This window comes from Lycium barbarum, chromosome 10 (assembly GCF_019175385.1).
Source record: "Lycium barbarum isolate Lr01 chromosome 10, ASM1917538v2, whole genome shotgun sequence".
In the NCBI taxonomy this organism is placed as follows: Eukaryota; Viridiplantae; Streptophyta; class Magnoliopsida; order Solanales; family Solanaceae; genus Lycium; species Lycium barbarum.
The window spans coordinates 86,711,328-86,731,853 of record NC_083346.1 but is presented as its reverse complement, the minus strand read 5'-3'; the positions used below and the strand labels follow the sequence as shown (position 1 = coordinate 86,731,853).

Here is a 20,526-nt window from a genome sequence, read left to right as displayed (position 1 = left end):
TTGCTTGATTCATTTATTCATGTCTTTATTTATAGTTGGTTCAAGAGTTCGCTTATCGAGATGGGAAAGGTAAGTGCCCGCACAGCTTAACTGAAATAGGTCGTGACACACTAGGTCCATTTTTATTTAAACTTGACCCCTAGATTTCACCTTGATCCTTGGCCTTTTTAAGGAGAGTTGATAGACCTTCAACACAAATTAAGAACAAATAAGGAGATAAAGGTCACCTTGTCTTATACGCCTAGTAGGTTTAACCCATCCTATAACTTCACCATTTATATTAAATCTATAGGTCGTAGAAGTTACATATTCCATTATCCAGCTAACAAATGATTGATCAAAACCCATTTTTACGAGCATTTCTTTAACAAATTTTCATTCTACTCTATCATAGCCTTTAGACCTGTAATGACCCGTTAGGTCGTTTTGTGATTTTTGCCTATTTTCCTCAAATGACCTTTTCCTAACTTCTTTATGATATATTTGACTTGCAGGGATAAGTGGTGCGATTTTCAAGGCATTTGGGTGAGTTTTGTGTCAGAAAAGGGATTTATTGGAAATTCTTAAGGGATGGGTTGACCAAAGTCAACATCGGAGGGAAATGAGACTTTTTGAAAGTTTCATCGATTCCATTAGGTCTGGAGTGTCGATTATGACTTAGTTGAGTAGTTGGTTTGGTCGGAGTGTAAATTATTATGAATCCTTATATACGTGTATTTATGAAGCTGATTTCTACCTTAGGATGGACTTAAGCGCAAAATATTTTTGCAAAAAAAAAAACGATGTTCGTAGGCCTAGCCCATTTGTTCTTTTTCCCTTTTGAAGATCAGATGGGTTTTGGCCCAAATGTGTTTGTTTCTAGGTGGATTTTAGCCCAAAATCTTTATTATTATTTTTTACTTTTTGTTGGGCTTGACCCAAATTATTTGGAAGAGACTCGGTTTTAGTCCAGAACTTATCTCAAATTTGCTAAAATGTATTCCTTTTGCTTCTAAGATGTTGATCCAATTTATTAAACGAAAACACCATAATACTTGTAAATTTTGAAATCTTTTAAGCTTTTCTATTTGATTTATATCAAAATCATTTTTTTGTTATTCTTTGAATCTTGAAATCGTTATATACTTAATCCGAGTTTTGAAGTTCGTTTGGGGACTTAAGGTCTACTAAACGGCGTAAGCACCATTGTCCTAAGACGACTAGTTCATAACTATAAAGATTCCAATCAGTACAAGCGCTTTACAAATATATAAATACAAATACAACATCAAAATACAAATGCGTATATAAAAGTGAGTTGGGCTAGGGGCATACCAAGCCCCTAGTTGGCCATTTTCACCCATGGCTGGGCCTTTATATACGTCTATAATAATTGCTTCCCTTTTCACGTTCTCGGACCCTTTATTGTGAAAGCAGTGACCTGTTGAGCCTTGGCCCAACAGGTTGGCTTTGACCCGGCCCGAGTGGTCATGCACTGGAGGAGGGAAGACAAACAAAAGGGACTTCGGTTAGCAAATATACGACTGCACTTATCACACTTATACATAACATACATATAAAAGGCAACACATATGCATATATATATATATATATATATATATATATATATATATATATATATATATATATATATATATATATATATATATATTTCAGGTTGTTGGGCTTTGGCAGCCCAAGGTTGAACATAAAAGAAACCACCCGAGCCCCCTTTGCCTCCTATTTAGGGCTAAGTGATATCTGGACAACTCTTATATTACTTTGAAATGGGCCAGGCCCACATCCTTGCTAAGTCTAAATTTGGGCTAAGATTAAAGCCTAAAAGAAGTCTATTCCATTTATATTCATGGCATACATCTGCCTTGTTCAGATATACACTTGAAATATCCATGACATAACATACACATATGGTATGTGTATCAAATGTGTATCGCGTGTATATTCATACTCCCATTTTACCCATCCCTATACACTTTGTGTATATCTATTCCTTAAATTTAAACCTTGCTTATAACCAACTACCCTCCTAACTACTATTTCCAGTACCTAGACTAAGGCTAAAATTAATCCAAAAAACAGATATATACCAGACCAAATAGCTCATGCTATCTCCTTAGGCAGTTCTCAAATGACTAACAACTCCTATGGCAATCATTATGAAATCAGACCAACATATATTTGGTTTATAAGGCACAGACAATACCAAACTGCAACAGGAGCCTACAACCCAAATAATCACTGGGAAGTTGAGGAACCAGGAAATCTAAGACATAAGAAAGAGCTTGACAATGGCTTAACCAAGTAAAATAGCATGAAGAAGGTAAAGTTCATCAAATTCAGGCAAAACTATAGGCATTATGGGGACGAGCAATTACTTTAGTCAATTCAACAATGGCAAGAACATGCATGTCGCAAGGAGAATATGCATTGTCACTTTGATAAATGAAAGCTCTGTCCTCTAATTTCAACAAGACCTCGTAGGAAAAGTATGGCACAAAAAAAAAAAAAAAACAAACTAAATGACTTGGTTGTTTTAGTATTTACTTCAAGACTCATCCTCATTACCAGTACCTCAGACTTAACTAATGCCTTTTTTATTTTCAGAAATCAACCAAAACTACTCATGGATAAACTCATTACTTATTTTAGACAAATTACTTAACAGGACAACCTTAATGATTCCAATGACCTGGGATTTCATATCATTATGAGACTTAGACACCAAGATTTCTACCAGGTCTGTTTCTAGCAGTTGGCAACCTGAAGTGACTAGTTTCCTTTTTCATCTTTTAACAGCTTGTTGAACACTTGACAAATTCATTTTCTGGTTCCCCCCTCCCTTTTGGTTTATTAATAGCAGTTGGAGGGCTAGGAGTATGGACATATGAATATACACCCCATAGACATGTAGGATATACCATGGCACCCCATATTTAGGGGAAAGTGCTATGATCTAAGTTATACTTGGTTCATGCTTAACCCTCTGCTTAAAGTGACTTTCAAAAGTTTCCCTCACGTCAAGTAGTTTATAAATCATTTATACACACTTAAGCTTCTGCAAATACCATCCCCGAAACTAAGTCCAATTGAACATTTAAACCAACCATGACACAAGTTTTAACATCTTCAACTATCCCACCCTAGTATTATAGTCATGAAGTGATTTTAGCCCTTTTGATCATGAAAATCTCAACAGAATCATATACACCTCATTTTGAAGTTGGTTTAAAGAACGGACAGGCTAAGAACAAAGCCAGAACAGTACAACTTTAACCTTAAGACAGACCAAATTATATTATCTATCTCCTATTGACCATGTCCATTACTTATCCAATATTTAAACACCAATTCCTATAATGACTCAAACAGCATATACATACAATATCTGGACAGACTCAGATTGTACTCCCCTTCCCCTTATTTCTTTTAAAATTAGGAGAGAAAAAACTCTCATGAAAATAGCTAAGACAATATGAAGACTTCTAATCTCAGACTTACTCAAGGAAGGGTAAATTGGATTGAGTCTTGCCCCCGTGATGATTACACAAAGTCACTTATGGTGAGACAAGTTTTAAACTCATTTATTTTTATCAATTCAGAAGATTACATGGGACTGGATCACCTATACTTAAATGAAGTTGACTCTTTATACAGGATTAGACATCTTTAGTTTACAAAATCCACTTAATTCTCAATCATGACTAATGAACCGATTAGTTTAGATATCTAATAGCCAAACAAGTACTCATATTGAAGCTGGACAAGAAACAAATATCATTTACACTTCACCAATTCCATTTTTACAGTGACAAATTATTCAAATTTATTCTCAGTAATCATAATAAGTTCTGAAGCTTAAACTCCAACAATATTCTTCTAAACTCAACCTTATTTCAGCATTTCTCATGTCCCTTAAACCATTTTACTCAGATAAGCAATAAGAGAAGGGCTGGCTGATTGCACTATCATGCTTAAACAAGGCAGAATCATATCATGTCTGAAATAAATCACAAGAATACTAATGATCAATCATAACCACACATACACCATAGGTATCAGACAATATTCTCAGAATAACACCTTAGTTAATCATAATTCACCTAACAATACACCTAAACTAAGCAAATTACTAATACTCAAACTAAACAAAGAAGACTATAAGAAAAGTAACAACAAGATAAATGATTACCTTTTTGATGTGCAACCGCGAACAAGATTGAACTTGGAGCCTTAGTGCTTCCAATCCAAGAACTCAGCCACACAAACAGAAAAGAAACAAGTTTTAGAACTAGGAAGACTCAACTTCTTTAAAAGCTAAGTCTATTTTTTTTTTTTACTAGTGGCCTAAATTTGAGTTAAATGTTCAAGATTCAATCCTTTTGGGTATCAAAAATCCTTTTTTTTCTCCCCCGAATTCAATAAAAATAGAACCCCCCAGAAATACTAAACCCTAGTCCATCGATGTGGGATATAATGTAATTTTTTGAGAAATTCTTGCTTGTTACTGGAATAAACGACTGAGATCAATGTAATGCAACAATGTATGGCTGGATTTGAGCCAATCTCCCTCGATCCAGTTGGTACTTGAAGAACCAATGGGCATCGAGGGTTTCAAATGGAAGAAACAACATTACTTAATGCTATTGTCCTAGATTCAGGCAAGAAAGTAAAAGAAAAAAGTGAAATTGGGAGTAACTTTATACCTCTAAGGCGGTGTGTGGTGAGAATGAGTGGAAATAGGACGGATGCATTAATTCTTTGTCGCAAAGGGACATACAAAAACTGATTGAGGTCTGAAACCTCTGAACTTTTGCCATTTTTGGCAAGGAGAGAGAGAGAGAGAGAGAGAGAAAATGAGGGCAGCCACTAGTTTAGGTGAAAGGAGGGAAAGAGAGGAGAGAGGAGGGGGTAGGGTGTGCTTGGTATGAAATGAAATGTTAAAGGGGGTATTACCCCTTAAACTGAAAGGACTTGGGCCGGGTCTTGGTCCATTTGTGGACTGGACTCGGTCCAGATTATGAAGAAATGAAAATGGCCCTTTTACATATGTATATAACGTATATGTATATGCATATTTAATGTATATACGCGTATAAAGGATAATGTGGGTAAATGGGATAAGCGGGTAAAGTTTAAAATGGTTGATTATTAACCATATTATTCCAATTACAACCTAATCAAGACATGATTCTGATTAATTGATTTAAAATCGGCTAATTATGTAAATGGGCTTAACTTTTGCAAATAGAGCCTTAATTGATTTTAATCTAATTGATTATTTCAATTACGGCCCTATTTGGCCTAATTAGCCAATTTAAAGTTAATAATGACCTAATTAATTTAAGCCAATGAATTTGGTTATTTTAATTAAGGCCATAATCAAATCAATTAAACCATTAAGAGATTAATTTTGCAAAAATGACCCCAATTTCCTTAAATCATGAATTGGTTATTTCAATTGTGGCCATAATAGAAACAATTAAACAATTAAAAGTCAATTTGTAATACTGACCTTAATTGATTTGAGCCAATGAATTTGGCTGTTTCAATCAATACCATAATTGGCTAATCAACAAATTATTGTGGAATTTAATCACAATTAAACACTGGATTAACCATGATCAATTCTAACAATTTATGCAAATGCACATTAAATATACAGAATTAAGGATTGAGGGGTAAAATGATCAATTCTGTTAATTAATCAAATTCCTTGGATTAAATGGATTAAAATATTTGCTAATTGATTTTTTGGCAATTTGCGCAATCAAATAAACAATTATTTAAAATTGTTTTTTTTTTTACCTTACTTACCTTTCATTATTTTCTTTTCATTTTCCAATCATACGTCTTGTGATTTCATGTAATTTCTCTTTTTTTTTTTAAAAAAAAAAAATCTCCGTTTAGCATAACTACATTATGATTCTAATTTTGAAACTACACCTCCTAATATTTGAAAAAAAAAAATCATTAACAAACTTGACATATAACGAGTGATGTCATTAAAGTAGCTAGAATTTGATTGTTGAAATGAAAATAGACTTATGTTTTTCCTTTTCATTTGAATTATATTTACTTAAGTTGTGTTGGAATTTGAAATAAGAGTATTATGTTTTAAAAAATTACATTTTAAATTTATGTTATATTTTTTGTTTCAATTTATTTGCTTTAGTAATATTGACTTGTTATTCCACATTACATGACGTTCATTTTCAGTTAGAATTGATAGATTATATTTTTTGTCAAATATTTGAATAATGTTATGCATTATATTTATAAATATTAATTTTTTTCTCAAAAATGGTCCATGATATTCTTACAATATGTATGTTTTTAGTTATTGTAATTAATTAAATTAAAATATTATTAATTTGAGAAATATATATATCAATTTTTTTTACAATATTAATTAAAAATATATGATTATTAATTAATATATATTTTCAAGAAATAATATGTATCTTAATATCATTTATACAGGTACATATTTGTCAAATATTAACTTTTAGTTTTTGATAAAAAAAATTTAAAACATTTAATCAGACCGTGTAATTACATTTGTGCAACAAAACAGTACGTTTGTAATTACACTGTGATTACGTTATGACAGACAAACAAGCCTTTGTAATAACTAGCCTTTGTAATTACTACCTTAGTAGTTACACCAATTCTAATTACGAGGTGGTTTTCCAAATAGACCCTGAGTGTAATTACACAGTTTTGACATGTTTGTCTGATCGTCTAATTACTTGAACAACATGTAATTGGATGTAATTGAGGGGGATTAATTACACTCTTCAGTTCTCAAAGGGGAGGTGACAATTTCTGGTATTTACATGGTGTAATTATAGGATTAAGTTTTAATTTCTTTTATTCTTATTCTTATTTTAATTTATTTTTAATTTCTACTATTTTTTTATTTTTACCTTTTAAATCATTTTTATGTTTATAATTTATTTTTATTTTTATTTTTTACATTATTTATATTTCATTTCTTTTTTTATCATTTCCACCCTTTACTTCTTGCGATTCGATATAATTGCTCGTACTTCTTTTAATAATGTTATGGCATTACATTTATATTAATCTTTTTGTCAAACATGCAGTTCATGATGTTCTTATACAATGTGTGCTTTTAGTTTTTGTAATTAATTAAATTAAAATATTATTAATTTAAAAAAAAATATATCAATTATTAGTTACAAATATATAATTATTAATTAATATATTTTCAAGAAATAATATGTATCTTAAATACCTAATTTAATACATTTATAAAGGGAGCTGTTTTTCAAATATTAACTTTTATTTTTAAAATTTAATTTAAATATGTAATTACATTTGTGGTTCCAGGCAGATTGTGTTATGACGAAAAAACATATCGTCATCTACTATACCGTGTAATTACTTGCTTGTGTAATTACTACCTTAGTAATTAGACCAATTCCAATTATGAGGTGAATTTCCAAACAGACCCTAAATGAAGTTGAAAGGGTAACACAAATAAATTAATATCATTTTGGTGTGCAAGTTGCAAACAAAGCTAAGTTTAAGGAAATGTTTATATATTATTCCTTAACTTTAAAAATATTTAAAGTGATTCATATTTTCTGTAATTTCATTTTTTTCCAAAAAGGGGAAAGGAGAGCCGGAGAAGGAAGGCAGCAATTTTCTCAGACAAGTTGCAACATAGTGGTGTAATATTCTATGTTTGTGCCTATGTATTCTAGTTTTGTAGCTTCCAAGGCTCATAATCCTCAACTCTGCTCTCTAATCTTTGAAATAATCTGATTTCTTTCTCTCCATATTAATATTGTCAACGGGTCTGAAGAAAAAAAGAAATTTCGATATGAAAGCTTTGTTATATCCAGACCCATTAATATCTCCACTACTACCCATACCAAAAACAAGAACTTTCTTGAATCCTCAAAATTCTTTCAAAATTCCAATCAAACGTATTGATTATTATTGGGTTGGAAAAAAGAAGAGTTATTTTGCTATTAATGCTGTATTGGATTCAACATCAATTGATGAACTGAGGGTTCAAGAACCAGATATAAAGAATCCAGCTTTGTCAACTTCTTATAGGAATTCTGAGTTTCCAAAGCCTAATCAGACTGTATTGGATGCTCAAACTAAAGTTTGTACTGGCCCCACTCAAACTAAACCTCTTAATGAGGAACAGGCCTTCAAGGTTTTGGACACCATCTTGAGATCAGGTTCTCAAGATTTGACTTTCTTCTCTCTATTTATATTCATTTCTTTCATTTTTTCTGGTACTGTATATACCCTGATGGTAAAAGTTTTTATGCCATAAGTATAATTTAAGCAGTTATTATACTCTTCCTCTTTCAATTTGTTTGGCTCCATTGGTACAGGATGAATTTAGACAGAGAGTTTTCAACTTTTTTGAAATAAAACTTACATACGTAGAAACTACATAAAAAGTACTACAAGTTAGAATAGTTAACTATTCAAAATATCTAGAAAGTATTTTAAAAAATTAGAACAACCCTCGGCTCAGGATAAAACAATATCAAAGCACGCCCAGACAGTGGCGGATCCAGAATTTTCATCCAGGGTGATCGGAAACCGCTGAGCCAGCCTTTTCCATGTTGTTGAGGGTGTTCAAAACATATATATCTACACAAACTCAGAAAATTTACCCTATATATACAGTGGAATTTTTTGCCGGGGGCGTTCAGGTGAACACCCTAGCCTACCTTTAAATCTGCCCTTGGGTCTAGAAGGAAAAAGGAACAGTAATTACAACAAGTAATTACAACAAAACAGTACGCTAAGCGAAGAACAAGAGACGGTAGATATGAGAAATACTACATTACTAGTAAGGAAGTATAAGTGAGATAATGCTCAACTACATACTAACCTTCTACCCTAATATGTGTCCTCAACAACCTCCTATCTAATGTCATGTCTTCGATAAGCAACATTTGCGCCATGTCGTATCTAAACATCTCTCCCCAATACTTCTTCGGCCTGCTTCTGTCTCTTCTGAAGTCATCCATAGCCAACCCCGCACACCTCCGCACTGGGACATCTCCACATCTCCTCTTCACATGCCCGAACCATTTTAGTCTCCCTTCCCGCATCTTGTCCTCCATCGAGGCTTCTCACCTTGTCCCCGATATCTTAATTCTAATCCTATCTCTCCTAGTATGCCCACAAATCCACCGCAACATCCTCATTTTCGCAACTTTCATCTTCTTAACGTGAAGGTTCTTGATTGGCCAACACTCCGCTCATACAATATAGTTGGTCTAACCACCACTCTGTAGAACTTCCCTTTGAGTTTTGATGGCAACTTTTTATCACGTAGGACTCCGGATGCGAGCTTCTATTTCATTCATCCTGCACCAATATGATGTGTGACATCATCGTCAATCTCCCCATTTCCTTGGATAATAGACCCAAGATACTTGGAACTTCCTTTCTTTTGGATGGCATGTGTATCAAGCCTCACTTCTACGTCAACCTCATGTGTCACGCCACTGAACTTACAGATCCAAGTATTTTGTCTTGTTATTGTTCAACCTGAACCCTTTAGACTCCAGGGTCTGTCCCCGAACCTCCAGCTTAGCGTTAACTCCCCCTCGGGTCTCATCAATCAGCACTATGTCATCCGCAAATAACAAACACCATGGTACCTCTCCTTGGATATGCCGTGTCAATACATCCATCACCAAAACAAATAAAAATGAGCCAAGAGCTGATCCCTAGTGCAATCCCATCACAACTGGGAAGTGCTCCAAGTCTCCTCCCACTGTCCTTACCCGGGTCTTGACTCCATCATACATGTCCTTGATCGCCCTGGTGTACGCCACCGGTACACCTCTGGCGTTCAAGCACCTCTACAGAACCTCCCTAGGGACTTTGTCGTAAGCCTTTGACTGTCCAAATAGTAACTAAGACAAACAAATTGAAACGGAGGTAGTAGCAAATTACTTACTGATGATTCCGGGTAATCAGTCAATGTTTATCACTAAAACTACCCAACAACTAGATTTTAAGTGACCATTTTTTTTAAATTTTTTTTTGTGTGTGTGTGTGTGTATGTATATATTACCATCCTTGCATGGAATTTAAGCTCGTTGTTTCACTTTTCTCTCTGTTTGAGTAACGCTTGATTGTACATTGGAATAATTGGACGCATTATGATTTTACCAAAAACAAGAAAATCTTAAATTGTGTGCACATAATGCTCTGAAGAACTTAACTAGGAACACTCAGAGCAAAGGTACTACACACACCATACAATCTGGTCAGGATTAAGATGTTTTTGTTTCTCTTGCATTAGGTTTGATGTCTGTCAGTTATTTTGGTTAGAGATTTTTATGTGCATATTTGGACACGAGTGAGAATTAGAAAATCTCTGGTGTCAGATAATATATTTAAAAAAACACGCGCGCGCCAGGCACACACACACACACATATACACACATTTTATATGGTGCTACGGGTCAGTTTGCTTTAAACCGCGACTATTCTACCGGATACTTGTGACCTTTTGCCGGTATAGGTATTCGATAACTATACCCACTAAGGCTGTGACAGATGGAAAAGCTTTACCTAGCGTGCCTCTATTGGGATTCGAGTGCTGATTTCCAAAGTTGTCACTCTAACTCTTCGATAGCCTCTCCCACGGGATGGAGAACCCTATAAATTGTGGTATTAGAATGAAATAGACCTTTGGATATAGAAGATTCCTCAACTAGTCTGAGATTAGATAGTTGATTTTCAATCTACATCTCTCAATGCAAAAAGAAACAGGAAAAAGAAAAAGAAAAAGAAAAAGAAATAGGAAAGTAGACACAATCTAACCAATCCCACTAAGTATGCTTCAAATAAGTTGGGTTCATATTTTTGCTCAGACTTATTGATGGTTAATACATCCGGTGTCCTGATTTTGGCCCTCTTCCATAAATCTGCATGCCATACGTAGCTTGATTTAGATCATTGCAGAAGACTTTCAGAAGATAAAATTGAAAAGGTCAAGTAATTAATTAAGCAAAACCACAACAATTATTGAGGCTTGACCTCCCAATCTCAGAGGAAGACTTGCTTTGCCATTAATATGGATATATTTGTGTAAGACTTGTCGATATAACTACTGAAGATACTTAGTACCATAGTGTTTGATTTCAGCAAAGGGAGAGCTCAAAGATGAAGAGCCAGTATCAAAAGCACAACTTGGGGCATTTTTTGCTGCAATGACCATTCGTGCAAATGCCTTTCCAGAGCCAACCCAATGGAGTGAAGGGGAAAGGCGTGCGATGAATCATTATTGGCCCCAATTGATTCGGGTGCTTCCCGAAGATACCATATTTATTGCTGATCCCGAAGGCTCTATAATGGGTATTGGCAGTTCAATAGGCCCCCAATTTGTTGGAAATGGTACTGCCGAGATGAGACTAGTTGGTGCCCTCAGGGAAGTTTTGGCTGGGGGTCATCTTGGATACGAGGAAGTTCAGGGTGTTCTAAAAGACGTCCTTCCATTGAAAATGGGATCATCTAGTGTAAGTGAGTCACTCCTTTCTGCATTTATGATAGGCCAACGAATGAATCGGGAAACAGACCGTGAGTTGAAAGCCTACTGCCTTGCATTTGATAATGAACTTGGTAATATACTTCTACCTTTTGTCTTGTTGCTTTATACATGCTTATTGCAAAATGCCATTTATTATTATCTACTTAAATCTTTTCATCTTCCCTTATCAGGCCCTGCACCAGTTGCTGATGTAAACTCATTGACTCACTATGGTGAGCCTTATGATGGAAACACCCGCTACTTCAGAAGCACACTGTTTGTTGCTGCTGTTAGATCCTGCTATGGTGAATCTTGCTTGCTCCATGGTGTGGATTGGATGCCACCAAAGGTCATATCAGCCTATATGCTGTCATAATTAATAGGATGTCCACTACTTATATTTTAGTCTGAAATTTATGTGCAACATGTATACTGAGATTACATTTATTTTTAGTAGCAAACATGAATATGTGAGGAAAATGGAAATATTACTTGAAGAGGCACCTACTGCTACCTTCAAATGAGAATTTGAATTAATACCTGATAATGACAGATAGATTTCCGCATCTGTTTAATTTTGTACTTTTTTTTTTTGTGAAGCAAGTGGCTTACTCAAATCTCATTTTCTAATTCCAGGGAGGCATTACTGAAGAACAAATGCTGATGTTTATGGGGGCAAACACACACTTAAACCCCTCTCAAGCAAAAAAGCTTCTTGAGGTCCATGATTCTCCCTGCCCTTGATACCTTTTTTGCCTTGATCTTTATTGCAGTTTCTTAGTAATCCAACTTATATTCAGGATGACGAAGTTGGTTTTGCTTATGTAAGTCAACGTGAAGCTCGCCCATCTTTGTACGTAGATCCAACCTTTCAGAAACCAATGATTTTCTTTTTGTTCTTTTTTTTTCCTTTTCTTTTTTTTTGTTTTGCATTTTCTATAGAGAAAGACAACACTTCAATTAAATTCCCAGAAACTGTCCTAGATATCAGTTAAAAATAAAAAGGATATATTTCTGCCATATTCTTTAATTTGGTCTTCTAAATCCCGATGGCTTCTAAAGTTTTAGGTTGATAGAATCTGATTTTTGACATTTCATTATGTCTATTTTCCCTGCTTTTCATTATGTCTTCTCTTTGAGCACTTTGACCATGCTCTTATTTATTTGTTTGTTTGGCAAGAGGGAGATTTTCTTTGTGGTGCAATACTGCAAGTATAAAACACTAAATATTGATATCTAGCGATGTTGTGAAAGACAGTTACCAGAAACTAAAGAAATAGAAGTATTTACATCTAAAATATTTATCCGTAGTATGCTATATTTATACGGAGATGGCAGTCATACTTCCATAAACTCTTGAACGAGGAAGGTGATAGAGACATTGTGTTGGGAGATTTGGAGTACTCTGACTTTGGGTATTGTAGGAGTATAAAGGTGGAGGAGGTTAAGGGTGTTGTTCGCAGGATGCGCAGGGGAAGAGCTACCGGTCCTGACGAGATCCCTGGGGAGTTTTAGAAGAGTGTGGGCAGGGCAGGTTTGGAGTGGTTGACTGGATTGTTTAATGTTATTTTTAAGACGGTGAAGATGTCTGAGGAATGGAGGTGGAGTATGATGGTCCCTTTGTATAAGAACAAAGGTGATATTCAAAGTTGCAACAACTATAGAGGGATCAAGCTGCTAAGCCACACTATGAAGGTGTGGGAAAGGGTGGTGGAGATGAGGGTGAGAAGAGGCGTGTCCATTTCAGAGAACCAGTTCGGATTCATGTCGGGGCGCTCGACTACAGAAGCCATCCATCTTGTGAGGAGACTGGTGGAGCAGTATAGGGAGAGGAAGAAGGACCTGCACATGGTTTTCATCGACCTAGAAAAGGCTTACGACAAAGTGCCAAGAGAGGTTTTATGGAGATGCTTGGAGGCCAGAGGTGTACCTGTAGCGTACATTAGGGCGATCAAGGACATGTATGAGGGAGCCAAGACCAGGGTAAGGACAGTGGGAGGAGACTCGGAGCACTTCGCAGTGGAGATGGGGTTGCACCAGGGATCAGCTCTTAGCCCATTTTTATTTGCTCTAGTGATGGATTGTCTGACACAGCGAATTCAAGGTGAGGTGTCATGGTGTATGTTATTTGCGGATGATATAGTCTTGATCGACGAGACACGCAGCGGAGTGAACGCTAAGCTGGAGGTTTGGAGACAAACTCTGAAGTCTAAAGGGTTCAAGTTGAGTAGGACCAAGACAGAGTACATGGAGTGCAAATTCAGTGACGTGACACATGAGTCTGGCGTGGAAGTGAGGCTTGGTGACCAGGCCATCCCAAAGAAAAGAAGTTTCAAATATCTCGAGTCTATTATACAAGAAAATGGGGATATTGACGATGATGTCTCACATCGTATTGGCGCAGGGTGGATGAAATTGAGGCTTGCTTCAGGAGTGCTGTGTGATAAGAAGGTGCCACCAAAACTTAAAGGCAGGTTTTACAAAGTGGTTGTGAGACCGACCTTGTTGTACGGGGCAGAGTGTTGGGCAGTCAAGAGCTCTCACGTCCAAAAGATAAAAGTTGCGGAAATGAGAATGTTTCGATGGATGTGTGGGCACACCAGGCGAGATAGGATTAGAAATGAAGATATCCGGGATAAGGTTGGAGTAGCATCAGTGGAGGACAAGATGAGGGAAGCGAGACTGAGATGGTTTGGGCATGTGAGGAGGAGAGACACAGATACCCCAGTGCGGAGGTGTGAGAGGTTAGCTATGGATGGTTTCAGAAGAGGTCGGGGTAGGCCGAAAAAGTATTGGGGAGAGGTGCTGAGACAGGACATGGCGCAGGTTCAGCTTACCGAGGACATGACCTTAGATAAGAGGTTTTGGAGGACTCAGATTAGGGTAGAAGGCTAGTAGGTAATCGCTGTTTCGATCTATAGTCTATTGTCCTTTGTTTCTTGCTACTATATGTGGTTTCTTGTACTTCGATTATCTTATTTATCTGTGGTAGCTACTGCTTCCTTTTTTCAGACTGCTCTATTTTGACTTATTCGCTTTCTTTAGTTTGATTTGCATTTTGCTTTGAACTGCTTGTGCTTATCTAACCTTTCTCGTTGTGATTTCTCTTGAGCCGAGGGTCTTTCGGAAACAGCCTCCCTATCTTCCGAGATAGGGGTATGGTCTGCGTACACTTTACCCTCCCCAGACCCCACATTGTGGGATTTCACTGGGTATGTTGTTGTTGTTGTAGTATGCTATACTTGTCTCCGGAGGCTACTTGTTTCAACTTAATTGCAAAATTACTTGCCGCTAATTGGCTGACTCTGACGGTTAAGCACCTAATCTTCCTCTGTAGAGATCCTAGATGTCCGTTTAAGGCACAGCTCAATCCCAGAAATAAATTGTTTCTTAGATTTTAGTTTTATGAATTTAACCTGCTTTAAACTTCATATGATAATGAAAGGCAGCTGACACAATGGTACATATCTTATTATCATTGCAGATATTCATTGATTGGGTTAAGGGAACATATAAAGAAACGCCCACCGCTGGCAACAGCTGAGAAAGTTCAACAAATTGTGCGGGTAGGTCATGGTACTGGTTGCTTCTGCTGTACCAAATACAAAAAAATCATATAAGTTGGCTTATTTAAATCTCTAAATTTCAAATATCCCATGTTATTATCTTGTCTGTTGACTGACGAGCTTAGCTTAGAACTGTTATGAATTAATAATTTAATTCGATTGACTCTCAATCACATGTAGGTTCTTTAGAAAGAAGTTACTGGTTTTCAGATGTTTCTTTATTTTTTCCCGTTTGTGTATATTCACCTTAAAAAACAGAAGCTTCTAGCAGCTTGAAAAAATTGGTCTTCAGTTGAAATGTACTGTCTTCTCTTCAGGCTCAGGGAAAGGAAGCAATTGTTGCTGGTTTCTATCATGAAGGCTATGAAGAACCACTGTTAATGCTTATGAGAAGAAGGGGTGTGCATGCTGGTTTGGTTGTAAAGGTACTTCATAACCTGAAACAGATTCTTATTTTTTTGGGATTGGGGAAGGACCCATCCGCTGACTATTATCATCTCTGACCTGAAAAAACTCATGGAGACATTGATTTCATGAGTCGTACGTAATCTCTGTATTGCATCTTTAGGGTGAGGAAGGTGCACTTTCGATGACGACGAGGTTGCGGTCTGCAAATGCATCAAAAGGACTTCCTGTGAATTATTGCTCAGGGTTTCGTTCGGTGAATTTGGCACCTGCTTGTGCTGTTGATGGTATGTGTTTACTGTACTGTTAGTGATTTTATCCTTTACTTTCTAGGTTGAGATGCTAAATTCCCGCTTCCCCAAGTACATAGAAACAACTCAGCTATTCTAAAGAAAATAGAAAATGAGGCAGCTGGTTTTAAGCATCTTTTCTGCAAGCTAAAGCTTATTAAGATGTCGCAGGTGTATCACGTGAGAGTTTCAATATTGAGGTGAATGCTAGGGATTATGGCTTTGAATCTACAGACACTCCAAGAACAGATAGATCTGTAAGCTTCACCTCTCTTGTTCTCTTTCAAATGTTTTTTCTGTTCCCCGTTTTTTATGGTACTTCGCTAGCACCAAAATTTGTCAGAGCAATAAGTGATACTTATTTAGCGTGCTGCCTACCTTAAAGGCATAAAATATGGACAAGTTATTCCTTTTTTCTTGTTAATATCATGGTGATAGACTATTCTTAAGTTCTAAAAGCAAAGTGATTGTGTAAAAATGTTGTAGTTGTTTAGATTGATGTAGTGTTCTGAAAGGTACTTAATGGGTCAATTACCAAACAGAAAGAAAAAACGCAACTTCTGAACACCTGCTAGCTTTCAATAATCATTTTGCATGTTACACTGATTGCTCTTGGCCATTGTATAAATTGGACTACTCTGTTGGTTGCACATTAATTCTAAAAGAGTATAAATGATCATAACTTCTTCATAACTTCCGTGGAGTTAACTATGTGTCCAATATCATCTCTTTACTTAGTTTGGGATCTGAATTTTCTATATGGAAGGGACGACGAGGTGAAGGATGTGTTTGGTATGGTGGAAAATGTTTTTCAATCTTCCTATGTTTGGTTGGTCAAAAGTTTTGGAAAACAATTTTTCTAGGAACACTAGTTCCTGAAAAATAAGGAAAATGACTTTCCTAATGGAAGTAGGGAAATCAAGTTTCATAAGTGACATTCCGAGTGCATTGTGTCCTCCTCGCCCACCCAACCCCCAACTCTTGACCATCCCACCCGCTGCCACTCCCGAACCCCCACTCCGCACAATTCCACCGATAGTGTTTTGCTATATTACATATAATTGCTCTTGAGATAATATCTTTCTTACTCACCGAACACTAGAAAATAAGTAAGAAACCCTCTTGTTTTCCAAGAAAAAATTTCTACGAAAACATCTTCCTTCATACCAAACACACCCTAATTGTCTGCTAAATGTTTCAACTTGATTGCTTCTCTCTCAAATTGTAGGCTACTCCTTGGGCTTTTATCTTTGTGCTGGTCTCAAGGAAAATCAAGATGATTAACCCTTTGTTCCTTTCTAAATTTCTTAGGTTGCAAGGAATATAGAGTTGGGTTTAGCAGCTTTACGCGGTGAGAAAGGTCCAGCCTACGACAGAATTATCTTAAATGCCGGAATGGTTGACCATTTGCTCGGGTCTGATGGAGCTCAAGACATAAGTGCAGCCTTTGACAGAGCGAGAGAAGCAATCGACAGTGGCAAGGCCCTCACAAAATTCCTAAATTACATCAAAATATCTAACAAAGTTATATCATAATCTGAGACATGTTGGAGTTTCTCCTTCCTCCTTTTGCCATACGAGTGCAATAGTCGATATACGATGACATTGAGAACTTTTCTTTTCTTTTATCTCGTCTTTCCAAGCTGTTGTACATGACCACAAGGATTTTCAGTTTTGCTTAAGCAAGCCTTTGTTATCCCCATCCCACTTCTTCCCCAATTGAAAAGGTCTATTCTATAGAGGATTTGAGAATTACTCTGAGGAATTGTTCTGTTATTTAGTTATGAGGGGATGATAGTATCAGGGGAAGTGCACAGATAACCGTTTTGGGATTACCATTTAAGCCATAGCTGTAGTTTATAATGTTCTTTTGTAAGTTTAGCCACTTCGGAAACAATATCAGGTATATGAGATTTAAGTTGCAAAAATTCAGTCTGAAGTTTAGTTTTTGTTGATTTGGTATTAATGATTAAGATTGAGATGTTGATTTGATATTGATGATTAAGATTGATAGCTTAATTTTAGGAATATATTGTGTTGATGTAAATGATTAGGAGTTGATTGTGTAATATTGTCTTTCCTTATTTAGTCTTAGAACTCATGTATAAGTACCCATTCTTATGGATTGTATATTCATTCAGAAATACAAGAAGCCCTTTCTTCTTGCTAAAAATCTTCATGGTATCAGAGCCATTGCTGCCTTTTTGAGGTGAGTTTTCTCCCTCGTAGCACTAGGGTTTCGTGTTTTATCAAAGAGGTCGAGTTTTTCTCTCTCTTTGTGGCTGTCCGCACAAAAAACTCCTCCTGTTCAATTCGTTTCTGGATTATTTTTCTCTGCTAGGGTCGCTGGAACATTTTGAGCCTATTCCTATCAGTTTTGATTTTTTCCGATCACCGGAATTAGGATTCCGGCGTGGCAGCCAACTTTCCGACGATTTTTTTTTTCCAGTTCTCGGGTCGTAGGCCTATTTTAACCCTTCCCATCCAGATAATATGGGCGACACTACTTCTGGAGAGACTTTGTCTCAAGATGAAGTTCAACATCTTCGTCGTCTTCTGAACAAACTTGACTCTTCTAGTGTTGCTAGCCCCAATTATGTGCAGTCAGGTATTGCTTTTAATGCTCAGCTTAATTGTTGGATTATTGATTCTGGTGCGAATAGACACATGACAGGCTCTTCTAAAGGCCTTCAAAATTACTCTCCTAGTCCCAAATGGGATTATGTCAGAATAGCCAATGGCTCCCTAACCCCTGTCTCTGGCACAGGTTCAATCTTTTGTACTCCTGATATTACCTTATCATCCATTCTTCATGTGCCTGATTTTCCTATTAACCTATTATCTGTTAGCGCTATCACCAAAGAACTAAACTGTAGTGTCAGATTCTTTCCTGATTATTGTGTTTTTGAAGACCTTCATATAGGGAAGAAGATTGGCAGTGGTAGATTGCATGATGGCTTATATTTGATCGATGGAACTCGAGATTCTGGTCAGGCCTTTTTTGTAGGAAATAAGGATGTCAACCGAGAAATTATACAGTGGCATAGACGGTTGGGACACCCATCTTTTTTTGCTTTAAAAAAGTTATACCCTGGTTTATTTTCTAGAACTGAGTTTGAATCTTTGTCTTGTGATGCATGTGAATATGCCAAGCACACTAAAAATTCTTATCCTCTGAGTGACAATAAAAACACAATTCCCTTTTCGACTATTCATTCTGATGTCTGGGGTCCTACTCAAACACTTTCTTTGTCTGGTAGTCGATGGTTTGTTACTTTTATCGATTGTTGCACTAGAATGACATGGGTATATCTGTTAAAAGCCAAAAGTGAAGTTTTCTCCTGTTTTAAGTCATTTCATAAGATGATTTGTACTCAGTTTGAGGCTAAGATAAAGATATTTCGAACTGACAATGACACAGAATACATGGATAAAACTTTTGGAGCTTACTTGGAGTCTTTTGGGATAATCCATCAAACTAGTTGTCCTTATACTAGTGCACAAAATGGGGTTGCTGAAAGAAAAAATAGGCATTTGTTAGAAGTAGCAGGATCCCTTTTGTTTACCATGAATCTGCCGAAGCCTTACTGGGGGGATGCCATTCTAGTAGCTGCCTACCTCATCAATAGAATGCCACTTAAAACTCTTAATTTCCGAAGTCCTTTAGAAGCTTTAAAGGGTAAAAATGACTATACTGTTCCTCTAAAGATATTTGGGTGTGTTTGCTTTGTTCACGCTAGGAACTCTGGGAAACTTGAACCTAGAGCTCTTAAATGTGTCTTTATTGGGTATTCTCCAACACAGAAAGGGTACAAATGTTATCACCCTCCTTCTAGGAGATTCTTTGTCAGTATGGATGTTACCTTTCGGGAATCTGAGCCCTATTTCAGTATTACACCATCACCTCTTCAGGGGGAGAATTATAAGAAAAAAGAGATGGGTTTTCCTAGTTCTATTGTTGAAACTACTGCCACAAGGGAAAGTGAAATTGGAGAAAGAATTCAGGGGGAAACTATTGAAACTACTGCCATAAGAGAAAGTGAAATTAGAGAAAGAATTCAGGGGGAGACTGTTGGGCGTTTGGATAGGCCTGATTTGATAACTTACTCAAGGAGAAATAGAGCAGAAGAAGCCATCATGCAACCTGCCGAAGCCGAACCTTCTTCTTCTGGTGAGTTATCTATACTTCCTAATGAGTTAGATTTGCCTATTGCTCACAGGAAAGGAGTCAGATCTTGCACTAAACACCCTTTATCTAACTTTGTTTCCTATAATTCTTTATCGCCCTCCTATAGAGCCTTTACCTTGTCTATTTCTTCTGTGTCTATTCCCCAGAATTGGAGGGAAGCTTTTGCAGATTCTAAGTGGAAGCAAGCTATGATGGAAGAAATGAAGGCCTTATCAAAGAATGAGACTTGAGAACTTGTCGCATCACCACCAGACAAGAAGTTGGTTGGTTGCAAATGGGTCTTCACTGTAAAACATAAAGCTGATGGTTCCATTGAAAGGTTCAAAGCAAGATTGGTGGCTAAAGGATTCACTCAGACTTTTGGAGTGGATTATCAAGAGACAATTGCTCCTGTTGCAAAAATGAATACTATTAGAATTCTTCTATCTTGTGCAGCTAATCTTGACTGGGACTTGCAACAGTTTGATGTGAAGAATGCATTTCTTCATGGAGACTTAGAAGAAGAGGTGTACATGGAGATTCCTCCTGGTT

The 20,526-nt window shown here is 36.5% G+C and overlaps 1 protein-coding gene and 1 long non-coding RNA gene across 5 annotated transcripts; one reads left to right on the top strand and one right to left on the bottom strand.

The window, feature by feature from the left end:
- Positions 1–1,185: 1,185 nt before the first annotated feature.
- On the bottom strand, positions 1,186–4,921 carry LOC132615494 (uncharacterized). The gene is made up of 2 exons (XR_009572711.1): positions 4,190–4,921; positions 1,186–1,474 (listed from the first exon to the last, which is right to left on the bottom strand). It is a non-coding gene; the product is annotated as an uncharacterized LOC132615494 (long non-coding RNA).
- Positions 4,922–7,574: 2,653 nt separating this feature from the next.
- LOC132615320 (uncharacterized) lies at positions 7,575–18,872 on the top strand. Of its 4 annotated transcripts, none has more exons than XM_060329904.1 (10): positions 7,575–8,219; positions 11,164–11,637; positions 11,737–11,894; positions 12,182–12,265; positions 12,346–12,398; positions 15,030–15,111; positions 15,429–15,536; positions 15,680–15,803; positions 15,969–16,063; positions 18,718–18,872. In XM_060329904.1, the coding sequence occupies exons 1-10, from the start codon at positions 7,850–7,852 to the stop codon at positions 18,727–18,729; spliced, it is 1,560 nt and encodes a 519-aa protein (XP_060185887.1). In that variant the 5' UTR covers positions 7,575–7,849; the 3' UTR covers positions 18,730–18,872. The 4 variants fall into 4 exon arrangements, with proteins under 4 accessions (XP_060185887.1, XP_060185888.1, XP_060185885.1 ...); XM_060329905.1 differs by having other exon boundaries at positions 7,578–8,219; positions 15,978–16,063; XM_060329902.1 differs by lacking the exon at positions 18,718–18,872 and adding an exon at positions 17,118–17,734 and having other exon boundaries at positions 7,580–8,219.
- The last annotated feature ends 1,654 nt before the right edge of the window (positions 18,873–20,526 follow it).